This window comes from Macrobrachium nipponense, chromosome 21, assembly GCF_015104395.2.
Source record: "Macrobrachium nipponense isolate FS-2020 chromosome 21, ASM1510439v2, whole genome shotgun sequence".
Classification (NCBI taxonomy): domain Eukaryota; kingdom Metazoa; phylum Arthropoda; class Malacostraca; order Decapoda; family Palaemonidae; genus Macrobrachium; species Macrobrachium nipponense.
Genome location: NC_087212.1, coordinates 32,000,097 through 32,023,450, shown reverse-complemented (window position 1 = coordinate 32,023,450; position 23,354 = coordinate 32,000,097). Strand labels below are relative to the sequence as shown.

The window sequence follows — 23,354 nt, the reverse complement described above, 5'->3', positions numbered from 1 at the left end:
CTTTCTGTTGGCAGGTGATTTATTTGTTGAATGTTGTATTCTAGTAGCATATCTAATAGCTTTTCAAATTGCCTCTTATCTTCTGCACTACTATTACTCTCTTTTTTATATGTATAAGTACAACCACAATCTCCTATTCGTTCTTTCCATTCTACGAAAGGAAAGTTGAAGTCACCAGATAGGAGAATAGTCCAGTCCTTGTGATTTCTACATATATCATCCAATTTTTCAATTATTAAGTCAAACTCTTTAGTATTAGGAGGTCTATATATTACTATGTTCATCAATTTTTCAGATTCAAATTCTACCGCTATTAGTTCACATTTCTGACGTTACTATATTTCTCATATATTTTTCCTTGTTTTTTGTCTTTCCCATATATTGCGGTTCCCCCTTGATTCCTATTTTTTCTATCTGATCTATAAGTTTGGAACCCTTTTATTTGATCATCATTCCCAGTCTCTTGGGAATACCAGGTTTCACTTATATTCATTATATCTATTTTCTTTTCATTTTGGGTTAGTTCTTCTAAGTACTCTATTTTTCTTTTTGAGTTACTCGTAACTAAACCCTGCGCATTCATCACTATGATGGTTTGCGTGTTTTCTCCTTCATTTAATACTGGTAGTAATAAGGATTTTTCCATGTCTCTTTCCTGTTCTGGTATGTTGTTCTTTTTTTCATTTCCAGAAATTCTGACATTAAAAAATCCAACTTTTCCATAATATTTGATCTTCCTTCATCATAATTATTCATTTTGTGTCTGAATCTGCAATTTTCTCCGTCCGTTTCTGCAATATCCTCTTGCATAATAAATACAGTTATTATCTCTTGAGTAGAATTTCGGAGCTGATGCTTTGAAATTTTTTGCTGACACCTCTGCATATCTCATTGGTGGTTTGCTTTTCTCTTTTACCTGATATTCTTGATTTCTCTCTTTATTTGTTTCTTTCTTATTTTGGATTTTATTACTTGGTTGGTTATTTATTTGATTATGATTCATGGCTACAGGGTGCATATATTTGCATTTTTTGTCGAACTTACATCCTTTTCCTTCTTTTAGGTTTTTACATATTTTTGGATGCAGATCTCTGCAATCATCCCCATATCCATCTAAGTATGCACATTTACCATATATTTCATAGTTTTGACATATCTTAGGATGTTTGTAGTAACATCTTTCTCCAAATCTGCAATTCCCTCTTTTCAAAGGTTGCAGATTTTGTCTTTCTTGTCTATTTTTTCCTCTTTCCCGTCATTGTGTAGATCTGGGTAGAGCCTCTTCGGGATTTGCTTTTCTGTTGTCATATCGTAATTTATTTCTTCGTAGGTATGCTGCTTTATTGCCTCATATGTAGTATCAATGAGTATCTCTGCATCCATACTTTTATCTTGTTCGTTTGTTTTCCTTATTTTTTTTCTGTCATTTCATTTTTGTTTACTTCTCTTCCGTTTTCCTCTTCTTCTTTTTCTTCTTCTTCTTCTCTTCCTCTTCTTCTTCATCCTCAACTATTTGTACATTCAATCTTGATTTAATAACATTGTCTATCCATGATAGACATGTTGAACAAAAAATTCTTGTATCTTTTCTGAAATCTTGTATTACCTCAGCACACTGTGGATGGGTCGGAATGTTGCATGCAGCACATTTTCTGATTAGGTTTTGTGGATTGACTATGCTATACCAAACCTTACACAGTTTGCATGCTTTTGGCATTCTTTTTCCTAATGCATCAATTAGGATATTCACAAGATTCACCTTATTCATTTTCTTTGTCGGAATATGTTGGTTTATGTATATTTTCTTTATGAGTCTCTTGACCTCTTGGATTTTATTTGGAACTTCTTCAATTATTTTCAAGATGTTTTCATTAGATTTGTTCCAGTTTGAAGGATTATATCCTTCTAATATATCTATGAATGCTTTTGTATCTTTTTGGTTAGGACTGTTGCTGATTTCATAGATGAGAAATGCCAGTTCCCTTCCTGCTACCTCATCGTATTGCGAATCTGCTAAACACGCCAAATTACGCCACCTCTTCCCGCAGTTGGAACTACTTCCATTCTTGTTCTGATTTATAGTATTACACTTGATAAACTAACTTAGAAGACGCTTTATCCTACTATTTTCACACTAATCTTATCACCGATAGTTCACGAACACTTCTAGATATTTCTCAAATTCTAGTCGTATGTTAAACTTGTGATATCTGTTGATTAATCTGACTTCACGCGGGTACGTCTCACCAAGCAAGATGGCTACTATAGAGAGAGAAGAGAGAGAGAGAGAGAGAGAGAGAGAGAGAGAGAGAGAGAGAGAGAGAGAGTAGACTTCACAGGCACTTAAAACTGGCTGGGATGAGGGTAGAAATTCGAGAGTTGCCTACATGAAATTTTGTTTTTAAATATTTTTATGGTGATTAGAGATGAAACATCAACAAATAACCATAGACAACTAAACGTGTAATGAAATACAGTACAGTAAATCAGACAAAGCAAAAAATATGGCAACAATACCTCTGTCATCTGTCGTGAAATTCCTGGATCTGTTATTTTGTTTATGGTACAGTAATTTATATCATTATCATTAAAAGGAAGGAGAGAGAGAGAGAGAGAGAGAGAGAGAGAGAGAGAGAGAGAGAGAGAGAGAGAGAGAGAGAGAGAATAGATTACGTTGTCCCAAAAAATGTTTGCTAAAAGAATGATGGCACAAAAATATTTTTAGAAATTTTGGGATATGGTGAGGACTAACCACAAAATGATGTAAACCAAGAACTTGCTGTAGTATAAATAATTTTTTTTTACCATACATGTATTTGTACATAATCACGAAAATACCAATGTGACGCACAAACATGGCATTCTCTTTGGAGGTTGTGTCCCGTCGTTCTAAACTACCCACACATTTTACACCTGCTCTTTCCTCTTTATTTCCTACTTCTTACCTCATAAAGATAAGTGGAATTCAACACTGCTACCTCATTTCTGTCATACCTGATAATCTTTCCATTCCAGTCCTGAATAGCCTTAATGCAATATATTTACTCCTATTTTTCCTTTAATCTTTTACCATACCTGATTTCTTTCAAGTTGTTACTTTGATCCTACTATTATAATCAAATCATATGCTTTGATCAATATTGGACTGAAGCATTACTAAGAACGTTCGCTACTTATAAAATCCGACAAGGCTTTGAAGTGATTATTCCTAAAGTACTTAAGTAAGTTTCATCAAAACAATCAGCTTCAAATTCACAGAAGATAATATTATTTTCTTTTCAATGACAAGTATTGCATTTCCCATACATTTACCTTATATAAAACCAAATATATTTTCCGTTAGGTATATTTGTCCTTTTAAATGCCAGTTTGTGGTTATAGTTAGTACGAGGGAAATACTAATAAATACTATTGAACCCCCCCCCCCCCATTTGTGTTTCCGGATTTGTGGGCTCATCTATTTGCAAATGTTTCTGTGGAACATTTATACATATTCATGGAAAATTCATCTGTCTGCTTTATTTTTCATAGAGAAATATTCACTAATTACTGTATTTTCATATAATTTCATGACTAAATGTATTTTTTGTAATAAAATTATTAAAATACTCAGGCATTTTTGGAGTTTTTTTTTAGTGTTTGAACTATTCAAATTATACAGTTACTGGCTTTTTTAGATGGGTGTCAAGTAGTCACGGATTTTAGCTATTTGCAGGGGCGGGGGGAGGTTGTGGTACACATCCCTGCAAATACAGGAGGTTGACTGTGCTTCATAAACTCTTCAGAGTCAAACTTTTAGTGAATGGTTACCTGTATATGTACTACATGGGTTTAGGGCAGAAAGAATGAGCAAATTCTAGTGAAGGATGACCACAATAAATATAGGTATCTTCACATTACTGGTTTAAAATATTAATAACTTCTGATAGAAACGCATACAACTTAGACGTTTATCAAAAACAAAAACAAATATAGCAATAGCTTACTTGAAGGAAGGTGAACAGCACTCAAAACATCAAATTTGATCTTGCTCCTTGACATAGAAACCAACTTGTCAAACCAAAATGCAATGCATGGCCCAATGAAGAAGTACAAGAAAAATGGTTCCTGGAGAAGAAGAAGGTATGAAAGATTCAATTACATAGAAATTTGAGTTGTTTTCAGTAAAAATGAAAATTTTCAGTACCCTTCTGAAAGGATGTCCTTCTCTAAGAGGTTAAAATACCCATTCAACACTAATATCCCAAACTTTAAAATCCTCCTCCAGCAATTTCCCTCTAAACCTACACTGGCAAAAATTGTATTAACAGATGGTGTAAACAATCTATCATGAATTTTAGCTACAGAGTAAATCATTCCGCCCAGGCCATATTAAATGCTTTATTTACTTTGCTATCAATCAAAGTTCTTTTTATGGCAGCACTGACTAGGCAAGAAATAAAAATCTAAAAAAAGCAAACAAAACCAAATTGCCAAATTCACCCCCCAAAAAATTGCAATCCTATTTTCTTGCACAGTAGATTCACTTCACTCGTGCATCTCATGCCCAGCGCCTTTCCTTACGATGCTCCTGATTGGCTGTTGATATGTCAATCACAGGGCTGGAAACTCTCAGTCTCTTGAGAGAGTTCACATAGACAGGATGTATGTTCAACCTCACCTCTTTCAAAGGTTATAACTTTCATTACACCTCAGTTTTACCCACAGAAAAGTAGTGTTTTCCAATTGCATCACTAAACATTGACAAGTCAATGATTTAAGGATTATAATATAAGAATTATGAAGGAAATCATAATATATGATAATGAGAGGGATATATGACTGATTGTAACAAGAAAAATCAATGGGGTGAATGAATTTCCTCCATACGGTATCAATATCTAAGTAACGATTTTTGTTTTCATATAGAGATTTCCACTATATAGGATATGAAAGGGTGATGGTGATAATGATAGTGACGATAATGAAGTCTTAATATTCTTTGCCCCCCCCCCCCCCCCCCCACATAAGACTTCTTCTATCGAGGGGTGGTGATCACGATGACGTCATTGAGTGATCACGTGAGCAACATCCGACTACACGAAGAAAAGAGATTAATATTCTTAATCTTTTGCTTGTTATTTTCATATTGATAGCCCTGTTTGTAATTTTTTTGGTAGCATTGTCTTCCATGACATTTAAACTATGAAACTGTATGAAACAAAGGTGATAAATGATGAATGCACTGCGACCTAATGTAAGGAATGAAAGAATATATTTTACATTAAAAATTTTATGTTTGTTTCACTCTAAATATTTTAGCATTAAGTTTACTGTAGTGCATAATTCTTATATCATTATAATCCTTAAATCATTGGCTTGATGATGTTTAATGATGAAATTGGGAAACACTCCTTTTCTGTAGGTAAAACTGAGGTGTAATGAAAGTTATAATGTTTGAAAGATGTTGGAACAAAGATTGCCAACGTGAACTCTCGAGAGACCTGAGAGTTTCCAGCCCTGTGACTGGCTTATCAACAGCCAATCAGGAGCGTCGTAAGGAACGGCGCTGGGCATGAGATGCACTGGTGAAGTGAATCTACTATAGTACTGTTATTTAATTCTGTGATAGACAAGTGGACAGAACCTAACACCCAAGGCCAAAATGGAGACAAGAAAAAGAAGCAAAAGGAAAGAATTTAGTTTAACTTTGAAGGGAATGGAATGAAATGATATGATTGTATTTTAGAAATATGGGAACAGTAACCACCAAGAATATAGGCACAGACAGAAATCCAAAGCTTGAAAGAAGAGAAAAAGAAAGGCAATGAAATATTACAAATTCTGGATAATTTGCATTTTTTTTGTAGATATATAAACCTGAAATCGCTTACGTGGATATAAGCCAAGCAGAAAAAAATTATCTGTAGTGATTACAGTACCAAGCTTCCCTTACTCTTGGAATGTAATCACTCATGATGTTCTAGCAATGTTTACGTTGATTTGGAATGAACTACTTTCTCATTCAGATTAATAATGCAGTGTCATATAAAAGTAGTGTTTATTAATTCAGGGCAGATTCCTCCAAAAACAAAAAGAAATATTACATTTCTTCTTGATGGAAGCACTGAAACTGCAGGCAACAATCAGAAGTGCTGTTACAATCACTGGTGAAAAATATGTACATTTATTGTATATTTATATACCCATGAGTGAAGGTCAAAAGCAAAGTAGTAAGGCTCCTGCAAGAAATTCATGTTCCTCTATTGATATGAATAAAAGAACACTGTTTTCTTTCAATAAATCCTTACTAATAGCAAATATTTACTTAGTTAATGATGATTTCCCCCAATGAAAGATTTTTAGATCTGCCACTGCTTGACCCTTCTCATTAACATCCAAACCATCTTAGTCTTTGATATCTGCATCTACCAGTAGCTCTGGTCATGAATCATAGCACTCTATACTAAAACATTTTAACAACCTTCTTAATTTTCTTCATTAGTGCACATGTTGTGTACATAGATTAGTAATGGATTTTTGTACCCATAATATATCTTTGTTCTCCCTATTAATTAGATAGCTTTATTAATGAACAGTCCAGCTAATCCTCCCATTTCATCCATGAGGCAGCTTATCTTTTTTTTTTACCTGCTATCATCAATCTCTTTCACAATCCAGTGTCTCTCCTAGGTAACAAATATGTTTTACCTTACTAAGAACTGTTCATTCATACAACATAGTTCTCTACTTTTCTCTCTTCCCAATTTGCTCTTTTAATGTATTTTGGTCACAAAAAATCTCTTGCTACATATATATTTTGAATTCAAATATCTTAACTCTCTCCCCTAAAATGGAAATGTCATGCTCATAGAACAATTAAACTCCTTAATGCAAAAGCCCTTCATGCATTGAGATAACTTGCCTTTTCAACCAGGAAACAAGTATCCTTGTATGAGGACAATGCTACTATCTAAATTCTGTCACTATACATAAAAGCCCCAGTATGGCAGACTTTGCATGCTATACTCCTGGTCTTCAAATTTGTTGATTATCTAAGTATTGCTATCTTCACTGTACAACCAACTGAAAGAAATGAGGTTTACTATAGCGTCTAAATAAAAATTCAGTGATTATCACTAACCTGTACTAGTCGTCCACAACCGTGAAGTATCAGCAGGAAATAGAATATAGGATATGTATTATGGGTTATCCAGAACCACATGAAAAAATGTCTTCGCATTTTAAAAGCAAAAGCATAGATGATTGCTGTCTGAACCGTCAGAAATACTCCAGTTATACCAGTGATTGTTTCCCAGCACCAATAATGAAACTTTGGCAATATGTGTGATCTGAAATAAATGAGAAACAAATTTAAATTCTTAGGCATAAGAAAGCAAACACATAAAAGGCATTAAAAAAATATTTTGTTTTCTATTACATGAACAGTGAGAGAGAAACAGAGAGAGACACTTACCTCCTAAAAAAGTCTCTGAACAAGCATACAAGATCAATGGGGGTCTGCGTAGAAATGTGATAAAAATTGATAGCATGGCCAACCACATGCATCAGTGTCCAAAAAAGGGCCCATGTTCCAACATACCGATGAAAAGATACCATATCATCAAAAGGGAAGAATCTGTGAAGAGCTGTTGACCTAAAAACAATGCAAAAGAAGCTAGGAAATTAGGTGAAATTATGTGAAATACTTCTATACTTCTATAATATATTTAGACAAAAGTCAATCATAAAAAGTACACACCTCACATACTAGTCAGTACTTAGAGAGCTTACATTGAAAACTATTGTTTGCAAAAAAAAAAAAAGAAAAAATTTGTGGAGTCCAGTTTCGGTCAAAAAATTACTGATTTATTACGACAACAGAGCTTTTACCAAGAACGTTAATTGCCCGAGGCTCTGTGTTCTCTGCAGGGATACACCAAGAACTATTTAAGTGACCAGAGCTAATCTCTGTCAATGATTCCAGAAGTCCCCAGTTTGGATTTTCCTTTATTTTCCCTCTGAGTTTCAGTTATTGACTTCCATGGTATTTTTGCAAGTTACGGCACAAGGCGATGGTGAAAACCTCAGTTTTTAGAAGAAAAACCAGTTATCTAATTTGAACCCATATACCATATTGTCTCCACATTTGCCATCTTCAATGTTTCCAGGTATGTGTGTACATTGTCTTTAGTTTTCTAGACACAGGGAGACAAACAACTAATCTGGGAGCGCTGGTTAGCTCACACTGTCCTCTGTATAGTTCAAGTAAGTTAGACGCAAAACATCACAAGTCCATAATTGTACTGTAACTGAATTGCAATTTAGGAGAGAAGTCCACAAGCTGAAAATCCCAGACAGTCTGAGAGTATTCGATGAGTCCAGATGCCATGGCTCAAGCGAGTCACTGGGTATTTTAAAAATTAGAAGACCAAGAGAGTAAAACAGGGAATCTGTACAGTTAATTTGCTAACAGAGAGGGCACCAACTTTCCACAAGTGTGACATAGAAGCTCATAACCAGGGTAAGCTATGTCTCAAAGATGAATGAGGTACAAAAAAAATGGTTAAGAAATTTCTTGATGATAAAGTTTGTCTTGCAGTGATTTACTATTCCAATGAGTGCAATCCCATCATTTAAACTGACACTGCTAGGGACCTACATTTAAAATGGTTGAAATCTTTTACATTGCATGGTTGTAGAGAGGCCTACTATGTATTCTAAAGTATCAGCACAGGCACAAAGTTTACCTGTCTTAGAAAATGAGACAATGTTCTTGTCCTTCCTCCTCCATTTTCAACACTTTTCCCACTAAGGAAGGGACCAATCAGCATATTCCCCAAAAGGGGAAGAACGTATTCACGCTTTTCCCCTACCAAAACAGAGCATTGCTCATGTGGGTCAACTGAGGTGGGAGATGAGAAACGCCCTCATGGTCCTCCAAGTCCCTCACACCACTGATGCTCACATTTCTTCTCCTTTAAGAAAAACTCAGCAAAGAAACATCAATTAAATGCAAAAACACTAAGGATGCACAAGAAACTTGAAGAAAATAAAGAATAGCAGGCTATTTATCCAAATTCAACATTCATACAGGGAGAGAGATTAGTACCATGTCAGCTCTAAGATGGACAAAGAAAGTGACCCCTCAACTCAACATGGCCTACCATTGTTTCCAAGCCTCAAGGGCAGATTCACACATGTGCACTGAAGATTCTCCATAGAAAAGGCGATGGTGTATATCCCTGTAGGAACACACTATACATTCTAATTTACTGTACTTGTATCCCTGCAGAAACTGACAACTTTTAAATTGATGCAGACGGAATAATCTCTTCAGTTCACTACAAAAATCTTTAATATTATAATCTACATTAAAGAAAAGCTTCTTTCAAAATATTATTTACTGGTATTGTTCAACCTGAAAAATCAGAATAGGTCTTACTATTAACAAGGAACCATAGCATACCTTAACTTTGAGAGTAGATTTCTGCACATAGTGATCAGAAGTGTTGAATATGTAAACATCATAGCTGATGCTGCACCTCGAGTAAAAGTGACTCCAACACTTGCAACCCGTCGCAGACCACCATGTTCTTGCTCAACCCTGCAGATCATCAAAAGTGCAGATAAGTCCCAAAATACTATATTCTTGGAATATCTGAGATGAAAAATATGAGGACCTAGAAAGGTCTGCTTGGGACCATATCCCTGGACAAAAATATATTATACTTCAAAAACAAGATGGGAAAAAAAATTTAAAGGCCGAGCTGTTAGTAAGGGTCTCACTAAAAAACACACTATAGCACATGAGTTACCAAGGGGCTGATGACCCTGAATCATCAACAATGTGCTAAAATCTACTATACCTAATGCCTAAGACCTGAGAAATTTATGAAATTCTGCTTCTACAGCCCCATGAAAGAGACATAATCCTACTATTGTCCATGGCAAGCCACAAGATGCTGTGAAACAGCATTTTGAATTATCTTTCACATTCGAGTATGTCTGTTATACATGAAAGTTGAGCCTTTCATCCTATTATTTGAATTTCATCAGCATAACTCATAAGCAAATTCTTTCTTGTTGAAATTTTTAATTTAAAAACAAATTTATTTAAAGAACAGGCGACTTATAATCTTTGGAAAAGGAGATCTGATCTGACTTGAAGTAATTGTACTTCACTACTAAGTGTAGTACAAAGTTTCATGTTTTAGCTGAAAATTATATCACTGGTTTACAGAAAAATTGAGGCAAGCATAAAAATAGTTCTTTTAGCCTAATTTTGGGGTGCTGATTTCAGATTTGAAACCAGTTTTCACTCATCACCTCTAGTTTTTGAGATATGAATACATGTATACATGTACATAAATGTGTACATGCATTCATGGCAACCAGATGTGTCCTATATAGGACATTGTGTGTGTTTTTTAATTAGAACATTTAGGAATTGTGGTCTTTATAGAAAATTTACATGACCTATTTGTGTCTCTTCCTCCTCTTATACCAAGCTATGTTTAATGAATTTCGTGAAGGCCATGGACAAAAATGGCACTGCCTTCCAACACTTATGCATCTTGTTCCAGCTCTGAGTGCTGCTAGGCTCAAGGAGGGCATCTAAGTCGGACCTCAGATCTGAGAGGTGCTGAAGGATATGGACTTTGAGGAGCTTCTTACCTTAAAGGAACTGAGAACATGGGAAGCATTCAAGTCAGTCTACAATGGCTTCCTTCATAACACACGGGTACCAAATTACCAAGAGTGTATCAAGAAGTTGTTACAGTTGGATGCCGAATGTCAATCAAAATTCACTTTCTCACTCCCACCTCAACTTCTTCCCTCAAAACCTCATGGCACCGAGTAATGAGCATGGAGAAAGGTTCTACCAAGACATTACTAAGATGGAGAGCAACTACCAAGGCAAGTGGAAACCCAGCATGATGGGGGACTTCTGCTGGAATTGCCTCTTGCGGGTGGAAACCCGGCCCCAGGAAAAAGGCAAAAGTTAAAACACAAGATTATCCAAAAAAACACTCACTTCTAACTATCTGCTGTACTATGATTTGCGTGTATTATATTGTCCAAATAAATTTAGTTCCATCAATGTTCTGTATCTATGTTGTTTTTTTCTGTAATATGCCTTTATAACAGATGTAATTAACACATATTTTGAATTTATATGCAATATTATTAAAAGGAGATATGTGAAAGCAAAAAACTGGAGGTGATAGAACACAGCTGTTCAGAAATTTGAATTCACCACATCAAAATGAATAAAAAACACCTATTCACATCCTTGCCTCAGAGCAAGAAAACAAAATCTTATATTTTGAATTTACATGCAGTATAATTAGAAGGGGATATGTGAAAGCAAAAAGCCCAGAGGTGATACAGCAAAACTGTACAGAAATATGAATTCATCACATCAAAAATAGTAAAAAAAAAAAAAAAAAAAAAAAAAAAAAAACACCTATTCACATCCTTGCCTCAGAGCAAAAAAAGGAAAAAAAATTGCATACCACTGAATTATTAGTAAAATGCTCATGTAAAAGAAAACCTTTCAGGTACAGCTCAGCAACATAAAAGGTGGTTTACTCTCAAATCTTCACTTTTGGGTTCAGATTCAACAATGCTCCATTTGCTCAAGCCTGATCTGATGGCTATATCACTCCCCATCCAAAGTGAAATAGCAAATTTCAGCTGATGCGTTTGACAAAAGTAGACTAACGAGAGATAAGAATTTTGACTAATTCCTGTTTTTCTGATGCTAACTACTAGACTCTTACTTAACTTTCATGATAATGAAGTATTTTTTCATATTTGCTTACCTGGGGAGTAAGCCTACAAAATATTTTGTTGTTGTTGTCCTTGCATTTTTTGTTCTTGTTGGAGGGTTAGGACAGCCCATTGGAAAAGCCTAAAAAGGTCTAAAACAGGTGTTTCACGTTGAGCTAAAGATACATGTACTTTAGGATGGGATATTTATGATGTATTAGAATGAAAATATAAAAAATAAATAATGTGGATGTTAAACAGTACAGAACAATTATTTCTATTAAAATATAGCGAATCTATTTTAATTTTCTTTGGTGAAATAACGCACTATTTGACAATTGATTTTAGCATGCATCCCAAGTAAGCTGGAGATCGGATCATGCCTTGTTGTTTATGAAAACTGCCAATTACTTAGCGGCCAAAGTATCTTATTATCTTTTAAATTCAGCTAAATTATTGGAGAATTTATAATGCTACTCCATGAGATACATATGGCAGTGGTAGCTACTGCCCTACTGATTATAGCATAATTTCAGTACCTAATGCAATTTTTTAAAATTTCCAGGGTTGTATGGAAATTTGTCTATTCTGATCATTCACTTCATATTATTGGTCTATCAGTTAGTGTTGCTTCTGACTGCTAATCATGAGGTCCTAGCTTTCAAAACAGGACAGATGGTGTTCGGAGAGAAATACTTGATATGTATTAACAATAAATTTTCAATTAACGATGCAAACAATAGTTGTTGATGGATGCTGTAGTAAACACCGGGTAGTGTTCTTGACCCAATGCTATTTTTATTACATACAGACAAATCATAAAAACAAACTGGTTGTTTGGTAAATGATGCTATTCTATTTCCGCTGATCTCATCTTCGGCTGAATGTCCAAACTGAGATCTAGCTACCAGTACTGTGATAAAAATTATGTGGAATGATGGTGAATACTAACAAAACTAAATGTATGATCATTAGTAGGTTTAAGACACTGGATACCCCCATCAAGGCTCCATCACTGGCAATGTTTCTTTAAGTAATCGGCTTATATATCTAGATATCTTGTTTTGTCTAGATATCATTGCTGGTCTTCAGTAGCTGACAGGCAACTTGAATCTTTTTTTTAAAAATACCATGAGTTTTATCAAATTTCAAATTACAGATCTTAGAACTTTTCTCTGATACATGTCAGCACAACTTTTTTTTTTTTTATAAGTCTGATCATGAATCCTACAAGTTTTGTTGCTGCTGTGACCAAGTTATGCAATGATCTTATGAAATATACATAGCTGAACTGTTGGACTTCCTCTCTACATTACTTAGTAGTTATGGTTGCTGGTGGTTGCTTATACTTGACCATCTTAATCTGTTTATCATGTGGTGGTTGTTTTTATAAATCTGTATTTGCTTTTCTTTTTGCTATAACTGCTTGCTATGAATATTGTAAAAACAATTATACAATTTTTGCATACAATGAAATATTTATCATGTTACAATATTTCTAGTAATCTGTTGAACCTTCTATGTTAATAGATCATTAAGAGCCAAGGACATTTACAATCTTAAGTATTGGCTGCCTTGGTGAAGAAGCTTCATTACTAAGGGAGATACTTACAAATAGTAATATGCTCTTTCTATGAAGATACCAATCATAACCAATGTGTACAGAGACTTCCAGAAATAGTACTGTTCTTTACTTCTTAGCTGGTTTGAGATACCATAGACCATATCTATCACTGGATTAACCGAAAGATTTTCCTCTCTTCCCTCTTGAGTAAAATTCTTAGGACACTGCTTTTTGTAAAGACTGAAGGTGGAAGCCTTTCTTTCTACTTTACTTTCAAAGTTAATTCCCATATTTTCCAAGATGTAGTTGTCTTGGCCAAAAAACCTCTTGAATTGCTCGAAGTTTATTGGCTGACCCTCACCAGCACCAAAAAACTTTAAAATCTTTCGAGTAACTTTGCTAAGATCTTGGTTTCCTCCATCAGCACTCAAGGTGGACCTGCAATAAAAATGTTAAAAATTGAATGGAAACTAAATAACAAAATTTTCAACTGCTATAAGCAACAATACATACTCTTAAATCTTAACAATATATGACACAGTACATAGTATCTACCAATAACATACACCAGAAACAATATCATTAATTCCTTACATTTTTATTTATGCTTTTTACTAAAACTATTGAAAGGGAATGCAAAATATATGAAAAGCTATTAAAGACAGCTATAAATAAGTCTCTGTCATACATTATATTCAGGGTACTTATGGATGAAATAGCTTCAAGTCAATATTTACAATAACATTCCATATGTATGTTTATAAAGCACTAAAATTTGACCTTTTCCCTGTTAATCGGACATCTTTATCAGGTACTTGGGTTCTTAAAAATAAAAAAAAATTGTATTAGGTAAGGAAAGTCCTTCAAGTTTGGAATCAAATTCACCCTTCCTATGGATGGAAGATTAGATGCTAGAAATCTCTTCCATGTCTCCAATTATTACAATGAATGAATGAATGATGATGAGTTATAACGAAGCAGAGGATTGGAGGATCCATAAAATCTTCCACCAACGACTACTGTCAATGAACATAAAACCATCTGTGCATGACAATTCTTATATAAAAAGCAGTCAAGGTGGGCTAAAACCACCAAGTACCTACACTTAGTCATCTGACATGCTATCACTGTAGGCTCTCTGGGCAACCTACCTTATCCAACCAAAAATCATACTACTCACTTATAAATAGGTTCTTTCATTGTCTCATACAGATGAATAATCAATCTGGAGTTGCCACTTCTACTCCACACATCTTTATAGGTAGCATAAGGTAGCTCAGGGTCCTGGCAATTAGCATTTGGGTCTTAGCTATGAAGGGCAGTTTCACTAATGTCCAATTAATGCAGCATGTGTGACCTTGTCAGATAGTGCATGGATTTGGCTGACCAGCCTCTAAGATGAATATTCTAGCAAAAAGACCCAAAATACTAAATTACTCAAGTGTGAGCTCAAGTTCCAGGAATGACATCTTGTGCAGTTGAAACAGAGGTTTCAATTAGGATCCCTCAAAGACCCCCTTTTTATTTAGGTGCAGGATGAGCCTTTTCAACTTTACTGAAGGACCAGATCTAGTCTAAAGGAGGTGGCATTTTAACCATTGGAGGTGGAGGCTTACCACCTCCTACACCGTCGAAGGAAATGAGCTGAACAGTAAATGGGAAGTTGAAGTCCACGTTCATCAAACTGAAGTCCACATTCATCATTAACAGATCTACTGAATGCAAGTCCAAAAGAGGCCTCCAAATCTCTGCTATTATGTCACGCCTTCCTAGAGTGAACCTTGTAGTTATGTTCATATCATTTGTCTTAGCCCTTATGAAAATGTAAAGTGTCAGCTAACAAGATTCATGATCTTGAGTTGCCATGGTGCCCGAAGTAAACTAATCTAGTTGAGCAGTCTCATGATAAACTTGCCACCTGGAACTATGGGGATTATAAAAACACTTATTTCATATATGTAGTAAAATAACAGTAGCATGAATCGAGGGGCTGGGAGGAGGGAAAGCATCATATGTTTGAAACGTTTGTACGGAAAAAATATTTTAAAATACAAATCTCATATTACTTCAACACAGATTATCAACCATATTTTTTCCTGAATAGCAACTTTTAGGTGGAAGATCAGGTTGCTGAAAGTTGCAGTGTTTCCATACATGTACGCACTGTACTTTTACCAACCAGGAGAGCATTTGAGGATTATTATGAGTCAGGTACCTGGGCTCTGAAAACTTAATCTTCATGATACAGTGAGGCAAGTTTCACCATGTTTAGAACTGAATCCCTTTTCCAACAGGTGGGTGATGTAGATGCTTGAAATTCAAATAGTCTATGCCTCTAGTTACAATACATACTTGAATGAATGAAGATGAAGTTATAATAAAGCAGAAGATGAAGGATCCATAAGATCTTGTCAAAGATTGGTCTCAGTGAATATAAATTCATCCATCTGTACATGACAATCTATTATACAGTACAGTGTAACCCCGGTATTCACGTTCTCAGCATTCGCTGATTTCTCTATGAACCATATCTACCCATTATCCACAAATTCCTGTTTTTTTTTATCAATTTCGTCATAAAATGCACTTTTTTGTGATAAAACTATTTTGTGATAAAACTATTGAGTTTTAACTAACAAAATAGGCAGTTTTAAGCATTTTTATACAGGTTTCAACTCTTGGCGGATTCTAGCTATCGTAGGGGGTTCTGGTACACATCCCCCCCAAATATGCACTATGTATAAGAGGCAATTTCTGTCTATCTGTTCATTGTGCATGCCCAGACTATGTAAGCTAGGGCTACCAAATTTTTACCATAGACTCCTATTCCCACCAAAGAAGGTTTTAGTTAAAATCCAAAATTCAAGACTCATTCCTAAGGGGGTCATAAATCCCATTTTTCATACCCCCTCATTTTTTACAACTTTCAGAACTGACAGCTGGTGCTAACCTATTTTTATCATAGACTTCCCACCCTGCAAGGAAGCTTTTAGTCAAAATCCGAAATTCGGAGCCATTTGAAATCTGAGGGTCGTTTGTAAGGGGGTCATAACCCCTCTTATTCTTACCTCATAGTTTTTACAATTTTTGGAGTTGACAGCTAAGGCTAACAAATTTTTCCAAAGATCCCTCCCATTCCCCCAAGGAAGGTTTTAGTCAAAATCCAAAATTCAAGAGCCATTTCTAAGGAAGTCATAACCCCACTTTTTCATAGCCCTCATTTTTTAAAACTTTCAGAGTTGATATGTATGTATAAGTTTATAGGTACAAACAGGCTCCCCACAATATGGGGGCCATAAGACACCCTCAGTGGTAAGGGAGGGCAACCTCCCTGGGAATGCGGGCTCAAGTATTTTCCATTATATTAGGAGGCAGATGGCCTACACCCTTTTGACATACCGACCAGGGGAGAAGCCTACATACCCCAACCTTGATAGCTGCAGGTGGTGCAGCGGCCCCCCTGCTTCTGGGAATTAGGACCCAAAGTATCAAATTTGGTACCATGAGTTAACATAACTGACTAAAAATGCATTTAACAATATCAGAGTTAAAGTAATTGCTGAGTTTTATCAAGGGTCGTTTAAGGGGCCTTGCGATGAAAATCTCTCCAGAACAAACTGTTAAACAAGTATGCAGCTGCCGTCAGCCGGCGGTACCTGACTGAGCCAGTCAGTGACTCAGTAGCATCGGCTGGGGAAAGATGTACATCCAGGCCATTTAGAAGTGAATGTGCATTCAATAACATGTCCAAAGGACAGGTACAGCTGCTAGTTGATAAATAAAGAGAAGTCAAGGTAGACTAGTAACACAAGGTACCTAGCAATTAGTCATCTGGCATGCTATTACTGTAGGTTCTGAGGGTAACCTACCATATCCAGTCTGACTCTGCTGTGGAGGACCAACCAGCCTCCCCAATCTGGGATTGCCCTCACTTGACTTGAAGATTTGGGTGGCACCAATATTACAGGACCAAATGACCAAGTCTAATGTCCATGCCCAGGTATGCTGCTTTTTGTATGTTTTAACTCCTACTTCCATTTGACATGCAGCCCCAAGTAATGACACTACATATTGACATGGGATTGGATGTTATAGTAATTACATATTATGCACTTTAATTAAATTTCACACTCTTCACTGTCTTGAACCCACTTCGCTTTCTTAGTAGGTTCATATGCACGGCCAGAAAAGAAAAATGTGTTGGCAGCTTCCTATATTATTATCTCAATAACATTCTGTCATCTTGGCAGACTAATCATTAGTCATCAGTCTTAATATCTATAAAGCATTTGGTATCTCTGTAGAATGCTCTGTTGCCAAACCCTCCTTTTTTGGCTTCACTCTCCTCCAGTAAACCTCTTTCTAGCCTTTTAGCCAACAGTTTTACATCTGCTGTTGTGTGGTGGTTCAGTACATGTTCTCTTTCCTTACTCTTGTGATAAACTCCCCCTTTTTCTTCTTCATCTTCCACACCACTGATTATTACTTCATCTTTATAAAAGCTTTTCAATGTTTCTGCTGAGAATTTGACCTTCTACATTTCTACTGTATTCTGATCGCAAGTGTGCCCTTGAGCAATATGATACAAAGAAAAAGACTGAACAAATCTTCTAATCACGGTATTATTTACCTAAACAACTAATAGTAGTACTACCTTTAGTAAACATATTTTGTAAGAAATTTATTCAATACCTAATATACTTTCAAAGCAATATGCATTATCATTTTTAACTCAATCTATGAAATATTTTTCCCAGCAGTTACTATTCTCATTCTGAGTAAACTACAGTTTAATTTTCATAATTTAAATTGAAATTGACTTTTCGCGATTTAAATTTAAATTTAATTTTTGTGATATATCCTTCACAATTTAATGAACCTAAAATACAAGGGCTTAATCACAAGCTTACAATAAACGACTAGATTAAAAACAGTGCATACAGCTCCAATTTAAATCTCTCTCTCTCTTGTTGCTTTACAATGCACTAATTTACTAGAATTTCATGTGTTGAAAGGCTTAGAATTCTCCTAAAATAGTAATGGAGCTACAACAATCTGGTCAGATAATATAAATGCGAAGAAAATATTTATTCTGCATATCAATGTTAGAAACAGTATCATGAAAATATAAGTACATTAGACTGTTCTTATTCCCACAGTGAGTTTTACTTCATCAGCATCATAACTATCAAAAACTGAGCAATTACTGAAAGTTTCTCTAATATTTTACACAACCACACAATAAAACTTACCTCAGAATACTGGCAAAGTCATCAGAAGATATAGAACCAGTCTGAGACACGTCACACAATTGAAAGAGGAGCTCTGCCTTTTCAGTTTGGGAGCCTTTAGCGAACACAACCATCACATTCCAGAACTCTTGGAGGGTTATGAAGCCATCTTTATTCTTGTCCATGATGGAGAACATCTTAAAAAAAGGGCATAATTTTTGGAATTCCATTCTTTCCCAAATATACAACACTCAATGATGTCTTATCACTTATCTAACTATCAAGGAGACATGATGAGTGTGTGTGCGTGTATATATATATATATATATATATATATATATATATATATATATGTATATATATATATATATATATATATATATATATATATATATACATAGCAGTAACTTGACCTAGGAGTTTAATTCTTTCCGTGGCCGAGCTCGTGGCTCAATTTGCTCGCACATCAAATCAACTTTCCCCATTTAAAATACTTAAAATGCCCTTAATCCATTCCAAACCTCAAAATACCACCTCATATTTTGATGCTTCATGTTATCAAATAAGGAAAATACATTTCTAAATAATATATATTGTATATAAATGTAGCAGAAAGAGTATGTAAAGAAGCCTATATATATTATATAATATATATATATAATATATATATAAATATCTATATATATATATATATATATATAAATTTAGATATATATATATATATATAATATATATTATATTATATATATATATATATATATATATAGATATATATATCATATATAAATATATATATATATATATATAATATATAATATATTTATTATATATATTATATTTACATACATACATGCCTATGTGTGTGTATTATTGCATGTACGTAATTGAATGCATAGTACTGAATGGCTGAAATGAAACAATGAATCCTCACTGGTTAAGCCTATTAAAGACATTTTCAAGGGGTCTGATTTGTAAGATCATAAATTTATCTTGCATTTGCTAGGAAGGAATCCAGGATAAACAAACTTGCAAGATGGGATATTCTTTTATTGTACAGTGTATCTGTCTTTTACTAATTTGTTTCTCAAATCACAGTTGACCTTAAACTGGGCTACTGCTTAATCAAAAATTGGCAAGCATATCCTTTTGTTGTCATTTAGACGACACTATCTGCCCTCCATTTTTTCTGTGTATTTTCAAAATCTCTTATTTTACACTCCTACATATAACTAACCTTTTTTTTTTTTTTTTTTTGTAAAGCCAGTCCATGATTGTTTTTCTTGAACATGAAAAAATAAATTGCACTATTATCTCATTCATACTTTATACATTTTTTAAATTGTTCAATTTTCTTCACCAATAATTTTATAGTTAGCCACATAAGTTTTGTCTCAAACCCTATATGACAGTAGAACAAGTAAGTTCCCATGATACTTCTCTAAATTCTATCATCATAATAAGTCCAATGTTGCTATCAATTCGTTGTCTAATGAAGTATATAAAAATGCAGAGCGATTCAATTTCATGCCTACACTCCTAGTTATGTTAACTGATTTTACCATCAACATACTTAAACACATGAATGAGAAAACTTATTTTTTAATCTATTTCTGTTGGCCAAGTAAAAATGACCTTGGAAATTTTCTACCTATCTAAATTTAAAGTCGCCACTAAGTATACGGTAACCAAAAGTGTACAGTACAACAATTGACAATCTCCATAGTAAATTCTATCAATCACCAATCTTTTAACCTACCAAATGGTGTTTACTACGTTGTTTCTCTGCCAAACCACTAATTATATCATCAGCACATCTAAAACGCCATGGGATAACAATACTTAATAGTCTGACTTCAGTCTGAAATATGCAAAAGACTATAAGCTTCAAAGGCTAAAATGAACTTCTTTGAAATTTTATCCTGATGATTAATCCTTCATTCTTGAATATAAATTAACTGCTGTACTTGCATTCAATCCTTAAATCAAAATCCTTGAAGAAGTGATAAAAAGAATACTTTTGATCATGAGCAAAGAAAATTCTATTATAAAATTAACATTATGGAGGAGTTATGGAGTTCCATTTGACAACGTCTGTGTGTGTGTGAGAGAGAGAGAGAGAGAGAGAGAGAGAGAGAGAGAGAGAGAGAGAGAGAGAGTAATTGCTGGGTGGATAGTTAGCGATTGAATTGGCTGTTGGTGATTTCTGAGTTGTCTGCTGGTGCTGTTGGAGTTAGAGTTTTGTGTTTTGGGGGCAGTTTTTGGTCAGTCTTTGAGTCAGTTTTTAGGCAGAGCCTGTGGAGATAAGTAGTGTCGGCAGCGGTTTGTGAAGTCTTGAAGGAATTGAAAGTTAGTTAAGTTGTGTTATTGATTTGTTGTTTAGTTGTTATGAGTTTGACGTTGTTTGCTTTAGAGTTGTTAGATTTGTTGTGCTTGTGAGTTTCAGTTGAGTTATATATGAGTTGTTATAGTTGAGGGTTGTGTTTGTTGTTGGAGAGCTGTTGTGATTTCTTGGTGTTGTTAGTGGGTGTGTGTGTTGGCCTGTCGTGTTGTTGTTTTTGAGTTAGTGGTTGTTTGTGCAGTGGTCCTTTGTTGTGGTTGTGTTCTTGTTTGTTGTTGAGTTGTGGTTGTTGTCCTTGTTTCTTTGCTGTGTTGTTGAGTTGTGATGTGTTCCTTGTTTGTGGTTGTGGGGTTGTGGTCTTTGGTTGTTGTTTAGTTGTTATTGGTTGTTGTCTTTGTTGTTAGTGGTGTCTCAGCGACCTCAACCATTGGACAGCACAACATAGCCCGGAGAATCTGGAGTTGGGCGAGTACGTGTGTTTGTGTTTTATTGTTCTGTGTGTAGGTATAGGTCAGTTGTCTTGTGTGTAGGTATAGGTCAGTAGTGTAAAGAGGAAGGTGTGACTGGGGGTGAGTTTAGCAGCTGTATTGATTAAGTTTATGTGGGGGGAATTCTGCCTGCTTGTTTTTTGAGCTTGTGATCCCGCCACAACATTAACATTACAGTAAAATTGTAATTGTGATACATTACTTTTCATATGAAAAAAATTAGGGACTGTACCTACGGGGAGTTAAAGAATAATTTTTACATGGAATCACACTCGAAAGCAACTCCTCTCTTTTTAAATTCTGTCCTTCATTGTCTACTAGGTTTACGTATTAAGTTGCCTTACCTGTTTAACAAACAGACAATCTGGAAGCATGCCAAGCTGATGTGCCAATTCTGTCTTTGTTATTTTTATGAAAAGAACATCATCTTCTTCTGGAAAGACTGTTTTTCCCTCAGATGAGGAGACATCAAAAGCCTGACAATTGAGAGAGAGCATATAGCATATTATCAAGGAAAAGAATTTGTTAAGATAATAGTATATAAGTTTCCAAACTGTGTGCAAAGCACTACTCTATGGTATGACAGAACAAGCTAAAATTCTCATACATTTATTAGTCTTAAATTTGACACTACATCCATGCACAGTCACAACAGGAAGAAACATTCAATGGTGAATGACAAAGTCACAATATGGGTTTGCAGCAATACCTGTATGAAGAATAATGTGGGATACAAAATTCGAGTGTTCTGTAAAATATGATTTCAAGCTTTGAAAAACTGAAACAGGCTCACAATTGTTCAGAAATGAAAAAAAAAAAAAATATTGTGTAAAAATACTTTGTACGTAGACCTTAATTATACATTACTTCAATTCTCTTAACTTGATCTAAACTAGTCTAATGGACAAAAATGCAACTGCCAAGTATTTTTTGGCTTTGGAACACACACATCCAGAATATTTGGAGACTACTGGGTTAATAAGCCAAACTAAAGTAAGTACATGGGTGCATGACCTTCATTTGACACTTTTTATAATTCAATAGGTCAATCATCTGGGGGGAAAACAATTTATCAAATTCTGTATTCTCAGGGCATTTGGCAAAATAGTATTTTTTTAAAAACTACTTTTCATGAAACAATAAAGTGGCCCTTAGTGAGCCAAAGAGAACCTGCAGTGATCTGGAAAAACTTCAAATGTTCATTAAGCTGGAAAAAGTTTTGCATATCACTAAATTTGTCTTTACTTATCTACCTTGTAAACTGAAAATACTACTGTATCCTGTTGTTTAATCTGAAACAGCAGAACAAAATATTTTTGCAGCAGAAATTGCTGGATCATCCACAATATGAGAAGGACTTTTATCCATAAACCCCTGGAGTCATAAATAAAACAATTTAGGACAGAAATTTGGGACCCAAAAGCCAAAATGATAGCAGAGGAAGATATCCTAAACTTATGAACAGAACAATGCATATTTGGGTTGATGTGGCTGGATGGCAAAAATGCGTCTAGGCCAACGGCTAGGAATACGAAATGAAAAGCACCCATAATGGGCACCTGTAGTTTCGTTTTTAACGTCCTTCTGCTAATTTCAGTCATTTGTGAGAGAAGAGGAATTATTACTTGATGGTTATTTGACCGATATAAAATAAACGAGAGAGAGAGAGAGAGAGAGAGAGAGAGAGAGAGAGAGAGAGAGAGAGAGAGAATAGCAATCGTCTGCTTACATGCAACTACGTATAAGCTTTCAGTTCAAAGGGGCAACTTATATAGACAAGGATGAAGGAGTCTTGTTATAAGAAATCTTATATGGAAAGTTAAGATTTCTTACAACAAGACTCATTTATCGTTGTCTATATAAAGTTGCCCCTTTGATCTAAAAGCCTTTGTTCTCTAGAAAAAACTATCTTTGCTCCCATTGGTTGTCCTGAATTCACCCCCAACAGGGAAAATCCGGATTTGGGCAGTGCTTACCGG

At 34.9% G+C, this 23,354-nt stretch overlaps 1 protein-coding gene across 3 annotated transcripts in view; it reads right to left on the bottom strand.

Annotated features, from left to right (window-relative positions):
* Nucleotides 1-23,354, bottom strand: part of LOC135197901 (dual oxidase 2-like) — a 1,007,375-nt gene that overhangs the window by 40,622 nt on the left and 943,399 nt on the right. For all 3 annotated transcript variants that reach the window (XM_064225123.1, XM_064225124.1, XM_064225125.1), the window contains 7 exons: nucleotides 21,720-21,851; nucleotides 18,571-18,746; nucleotides 13,367-13,756; nucleotides 9,449-9,586; nucleotides 7,457-7,636; nucleotides 7,124-7,331; nucleotides 3,987-4,107 (listed from right to left, as the gene is read on the bottom strand). In XM_064225123.1, the coding sequence (XP_064081193.1) occupies nucleotides 3,987-4,107; nucleotides 7,124-7,331; nucleotides 7,457-7,636; nucleotides 9,449-9,586; nucleotides 13,367-13,756; nucleotides 18,571-18,746; nucleotides 21,720-21,851 (1,345 nt within the window). The remainder of the gene's footprint in view (nucleotides 1-3,986; nucleotides 4,108-7,123; nucleotides 7,332-7,456; nucleotides 7,637-9,448; nucleotides 9,587-13,366; nucleotides 13,757-18,570; nucleotides 18,747-21,719; nucleotides 21,852-23,354) is intronic.